This window comes from Tribolium madens, unplaced genomic scaffold (assembly GCF_015345945.1).
Source record: "Tribolium madens isolate multiple individuals breed KSU strain unplaced genomic scaffold, Tmad_KSU_1.1 Scaffold_1;HRSCAF=32;Tcas5.2_LG8, whole genome shotgun sequence".
NCBI classification, from domain to species: Eukaryota; Metazoa; Arthropoda; class Insecta; order Coleoptera; family Tenebrionidae; genus Tribolium; species Tribolium madens.
Window position 1 is genome coordinate 2,477,028 of NW_025400984.1, and position 6,307 is coordinate 2,483,334.

General features: G+C 30.5%; 2 protein-coding genes across 6 annotated transcripts in view; one reads left to right on the forward strand and one right to left on the reverse strand.

The window, feature by feature from the left end:
- LOC123004448 overlaps positions 1-6,307 on the forward strand; it is a 62,062-nt gene that overhangs the window by 15,801 nt on the left and 39,954 nt on the right. The window lies entirely within an intron of this gene.
- The window catches only part of LOC123004450, a 64,785-nt gene continuing 58,752 nt past the window's right edge, over positions 275-6,307 (reverse strand). For all 4 annotated transcript variants that reach the window (XM_044397734.1, XM_044397732.1, XM_044397730.1 and 1 more), the window contains exon 10: positions 275-470. In XM_044397734.1, coding sequence (XP_044253669.1) covers positions 293-470 — 178 coding nt within the window. In that variant the 3' untranslated portion in view covers positions 275-292. The remainder of the gene's footprint in view (positions 471-6,307) is intronic.

Below are 6,307 nucleotides of genomic sequence, written 5' to 3' on the forward strand. Positions count from 1 at the left end.
CTTTCAATAAATTTTTTGTCAAACTGATCTGTAAACAGAAATATTTTATTACTTTTTCTCAAATTGCTTAATTAATTGTAATCATTTCTTCTATTAAAATAACATCCCACCTTATCCTGTACTCATTATTCAGTTTGATTTAGTGGCTTGTTAGGACTTGCCCACGTAACTAGTTTATTTTTATTGATGTTTTTCCCATTTTTCCAATTTCCTGCCCATTAAAAACCAACACAAAACAATAAAATCTGGGTCAGATTGTAAAAAAAAGACAGAATGAAAATATAAAATCAATTTAATCGACAAGCTGGGCAACGCAATCAGTATTGGCTATGGCATGAACCAGAGCCTCTTTGACGTAGGTTTCCAGCACAGGGAGGGCTCTCTGACGCAAATGTCCAATCACCCAAGATTTCAGTTTCGACGTGAGCCAACTGAGAGAGGCCAAACCGGAAATATCGATGTCTATATCTCTGTAACAAAAGAAATGATGAATCGGAGGATTTACGAATGTGGAGCTTTTCCGCTCTTGTGATAAATGGACGCTATTAGAGACGTGTTGACGGAATTAATTGACACGTGATCTTGATGAATTCTCCAGTGTAATGAAGCGGCACATGTTCGCTGGGTTTTGAGTTTATTGAATCGAAAGTTTATTGATGGCACTCGATTACATTGAGAGGATTTAAATTTAATTCTTCGTAAAGAAAAATAAATAAAAATACAAAAATCACAATAAATAAACTAAAAATAATTAATTTTCTTTCGGGCGCATCCACCATTTTTGTGGCTAATAAAATAGTCCGGTCAAAATAGACATTTCAAATAACAAAAATTCCGACAGAGCTAAATTTTGGTGGAGACCTTGGGTACAGCATTAGAAATAAAGTGTCAAAAGTACCCATCGATCCCATGTGTGGTAAAAAAGTTATTCGGGGTCAAAGGTCAAAATTTGAAGTTTTATGGATTTCCTTTGAAAATGGTAAGTTTTATCAAAAAAGTAGGCCAGACAAAAAAGATAGACCTTAAAAGTATCTACAAAAAAGGTCTTTATACTTTTTTTTCTAAGAATCACCATTGCTGAGATATCGCGATTTTAAAAGTTGAAGGAGTCACTTTCTATATAATATGCACATACAGAGTGCGCCAGAACTCGCTCTCCCAAAAAAAATGCTATGTAGGGTAAGGTACCAGGAACATGGAAAAAATTAAAAAAAAATTCTATCTATAAAAATTTCGAAGTTATGAGAGTTTAAATTTTACACTTTGCCTTTATTTCTTTCTGTTGGAAAACCAATTTTCCAAGTTTTTTTGCTACAGGCTATTAGAAGAGGAATCAAGGAAGCTGTATCCTAAATTGTAACTCTGTTCAATGTTATTTGTGGCTTTCATTGACAAAATTTTTGTACATTTAGTAAATAATTATAAAAAAACATATACAAGATCATCAGTATCATGAAATAGACATAAAAAAATGTCAAATGTCAAAAAATAAATGTCAACATTTTTTGACAGATAGAATTTTTTCAACATTTTTTTAGTACTCTGGAGACTACCCAATTACTCCCTTTCAAGGAAATACGCGATTTTTTGGACACCTGTATGTATTACCAAATAAATTCTTTTTAATTCTATTGGAATCGAGATATTTATAAGTTTAATGAAGTAGAAGAAAAATTTCAAGTAAGATAAGATACCAGAAACATGGAAAAAATGTTTAAAAAATTCTATCTGTCAAAAAATGTTGACATTTATTTTTTGACATTTGACATTTTTTTATGTCTATTTAATGATACTGATGATCTTGTATATGTTTTTTTATAATTATTTACTAAATATACAAAAGTTTTGTCAATGAAAGCCATAAATAACATTGAACAGAGTTACAATTTAGGATACAGCTTCCTTGATTTCTCTTGTAATAGCCTGTAGCAAAAAATCTTGGAAAATTGTTTTTCCAACAGAAAGAAATAAAGGCAAAGTTTAAAATTTAAACTCTCATAACTTCGAAATTTTTATAAATAGAATTTTTAAAAAAATTTTTCCGTGTTCCTGGTACCTTACCCTACATGGCATTTTTTTTGGGGGCCGAGTTCTGGCGCACTATGTATGTGCATATCATATAGAAAGTGACTCTTTCAACTTTAAAAATCGCCATATCTCAGCAATGGTGATTCTTAAAAAAAAAGTATTAGAACCTTTTTTGTAGATAATTTTAAGGTCTATCTTTTTTGTCTGGACTACTTTTTTGATAAAACTTACCGTTTTCAAATGAAATCCAAAAAACATCAAATTTTGACCTTTGACCCCGAAGAACTTTTTTAGCACACATGGGATCGATGGAGACTTTTGACACTTTATTTCTAATGGTGTACCCAAGGTCTCCACCAAAATTTAGCTCTGTCGGAATTTTTGTTGTTTGACCACTATTTTTATGACTAATTTGACCGGACTAAAAACTTTAAAACGTTTTATTTAGAACGATAACAATAATGACTGTTTGGATTGGCATTATGTTCAACTTCTAAAAATTTTTACAGAATAAGAAGTAAAAAATTCTTTAGTCATAATCATAAAACAAGCAAAGTTACCAGATAAGTGATCAAGAAAACCATTTATAAAAGTCGTAAGTCTGTAAATTATTCAGTACTTTCTATATTTACACCGAAACATGTAAATGCATTTAATAAAAATAATCAGGATTACTAAAATTACCTCTACCGATAAATAAAAATGAAACGAAAATAAACACTTAATAAATTTAATTAAAGGTAACAATGACGCCACACTTACAGTAAAATTAATTGTAAGAAAAATAAAATCCGGAAGCATTACTTAATACTTCATTCAAATATTTATGTTGTTTTTTGAAACTAGACGAAATATGATAATCTCTTATTGTTTCTATTATTGATTTCAATTAATGTAATTGAATTCTAGGTATTTAACGGCAACAATAACGTATTGTTCACTACTCTTTTGATGAGTTGAGTAAAATTTTAATAGAAATCAGTAAGAAAAATATTTACAACTTTTAGGAGAATAAAGAACGAATTCACTCATTCTTGAAATTTACACCTCGCAAAATTTTAAATGGGTTAAACTCACTTTAGTCCTGTCTCAAACATAATTTGTAAGATAATAGAATTAATTATTTGAAGAAAGATAAGGAATTGTATCGTATGTCAGAGCGACGCAGGAATGTCTACAAACTGTTAAATTTAATTAAGCCAAGCTTACGACCTGGAGGGAGGAAGTTGACGATTTTTACTGACCTACTTCTATGAAAATATTATTTTAAATTACTAACAAAATAAAAAATAACATTAGAGAACGTTTCATTGAAAAGAATTTATTAAATTCATGAAGGCAAGGTTGTTCAAATATAAGTTTTATTAAAAAAGTTTACGGATCGGTTAATAAATCAAAGGTATGCAAGTTAAAAAACAAGCAATTTAAAGCTCATTTTACGTTGTAAAAAATTAACTTTTTTATTACGTAGAAAAAGGTAGAAATTTTCAGATAATTTGTTTGTTATTACCTTATGAAAAATATTTCTTTTGCCAAGTCAGTAAATACTATGCTGCTTCTGTTGTCAGACACTTGGTTATTCATTTCTCATTTTTCTCCACTTTAAACCACTAAACAATTAGTTCAATTGCATTTCGTGACATTTATTTTAACGCAATTGCTCTTTTTGTAAGTTATGAATTAGGAACACTGAGCCTAAATGTAACACATTGTAACATGAATTAAAAAGAAACATCCTTTTTAAAATTATTGCAACAAAATTTATTTTTTGTATATTTATAATAAAATAAGATTTTTCTTGTTATGTTAAAAATGTTAAAAACAGTCCTTGTCACTATTTATAAATTATCAACAATTTTCTAATAAACTAATCACATAAGTATATTTTCTTGAGTGTGCTTACGCATATTTATATGAAAGTTAATTTGCTTTTTATTACTTACAAGTCTTTTATATCAAGGTAAGACCAACGAACTCGACATAAATATCAAATTATTATTTTTAGAATAATTTCAAAACCAAATTATTTTATATTTAGTCCGCACAATTTTTACATATTTTTTTCGTTTTGTCTGCAAATTCCTGCAATATGTTATTTGCAGGAAAGTTAAATGTTTGTTCTAGCAACTGTAGATTTCAGTCTAACATGTAACGATTTTTCAAATGCAAACTCTGATAGTAGCAGCAAAGCTTGCCTAATATTTCTAGGAAGTTTCCTTAAATTCAACATCCTTGGATCTGAATACACGGATTTGAGTTGGATTTTATATTTTTTGCCGTCACTGCATTGATTTAAAATTTATCTCAACAGAAAAGCTATAAAAATCTTATTGGGTTAAGAGTCACAAAAGTTAAAGAAGTTTTCTATTTTGTTTATTTTCAATTATTTGTAAGTGCTATTAAAATTTTGAATTTCATGGTTTTGTCAAATACTTTTTCTCCTGGGAAGCCGAATTATAGAATCGAGGCAAATTTTCGTTTGAAACGAGTGCTCTCCCAATTATGCCAAACAAACAGTGTTATAACCTCAAGAAAATCGCAAAAAAGCAGCCAATTTAGTGGTAGATTTGTCGCAACGAGTTGAAAATTCAACGACAATTACAACAGCAAACAGGCGAGCAAGGAAAATTTCTGCCGTCATATCGGGCTTGTTGAATATTTAATGTTTAATTCTTCGGTTTGTCGAAATGTAAATTTTCGGTGGGTGGCTGTCATTTTATTCAAGAAACTCAGCTGCGTCAGTTGAGTGCATCTGGAAACGTCGAGTAATTGAAAGTGGCTGCTCGTGATGCACACCTGATCGTGCTAATCAAAAGTCACATTGTTGCATGAGGAATATCAAGATAGCAATTAACATTGGAAAACGGGGTAGAGAACTTGATGCTGAAGAGATAAGACATGAACATTTCAATGAATTTACTTAGGTTTCTCAAAACACACAGAAAAAGTGACAACACGTGACTAAACATAAATACAGGGTGCGTCAGAACTCGTCCCTCATTGCCATGTAAGGTTCTTACGTATCTCTCTACCAAGAACATAAAAAAATTGTTAAAAAAAGTCTATCTATAAAAATTTCGAAGTTAGGAGAGTTTAAATTTTGCACTTTGACTATTTATTTCTGTGGGAAAAATAATTTTCAAGTTTCAAGGCTATTAGAAGTAGTCTGTTTTTTTTAAAATGCCATCTGAAGGACTTTAATCACCGCCTACTCTAAGTTATATTTTTTTTTTTTGATCACACGGTATTTTTATGTGGGGTGTTCTCGACCGATATTTCAAATCGACGTACAAATAAATGGTTTTTCAGAAAAAAACCTAAATATTCTCTATTCTCCACTTACTTACCATTTCGGTCAACTTACCTTCAAAAATTACAAAAAAATATGGAAAGTAAAGTCTGTTTTTTTTTAAATGGAAATTACCAAGTCAAAATTTTGGTGAAAAAATTGGTAGCAGCTTGTCTCCATAGCCACAAATTTTGTTTGCTCTTTGTTTTAGTCAGGGGTAGCCGACTAGTATAGCCCAGACCGTTTTTGAAATATTTTAGTTCTGGTCCGACAGTCAGAGGTCGCGATTAGCATTCTCATAATAAGTTTATTTATTTTTTGCGAATGTTACTTTTATTTTAAATTTTCATTCAAAGGTAGACGATAGGTGTAGACACACAACAAAAACAACAAATTTAGGTTCCAGCTTTTTTTGTTAGATTTATAATAAAAAAAATAAATCTAATTTATCGGCGTGAAGTGTCAGGAATTGAAATTTGAAACAAGTTGGTCATTGATATCAAAATTTGAACTGTCAACGCAATCAATGAAAAAACACAAAATTGAGTCTTGTTTGTAAAATAAATTCCTGGAACTTGAGGTAAAATTGATTTTTGTACTAATCTACGATAATAATTGCTAATTGTGTAGAATGAGTTTCCACAAACGAACTTGTTTTGCTGTGGTGGGCTTCCCATTTAAATCTGGGCCTCTCTTTCGGTTTCCGCGTCCGAAAAAAGAGCCACTTTTTGCCAGACTAAATTAAGAGCTCCAGTGTGTTCAAAAGTCTGTTCCCCAACTCATTGCGTTCTGTTAATATTTGTCAAGGTAAGTTCAGTTAAATAATAACATTGCTTTCTAACTTTTTGCTTATTAAAGAAAGATACTCGTAAGAATAAAACAGTGAGGAGTTGCGGAAACATGCGTCGTCGGTGTCGGTACCAAAAGTGGGATTTTAAAACTTAGGTTTTAATTCTTAATTTTCTCAACCCATAACATTCTTCAGATCAG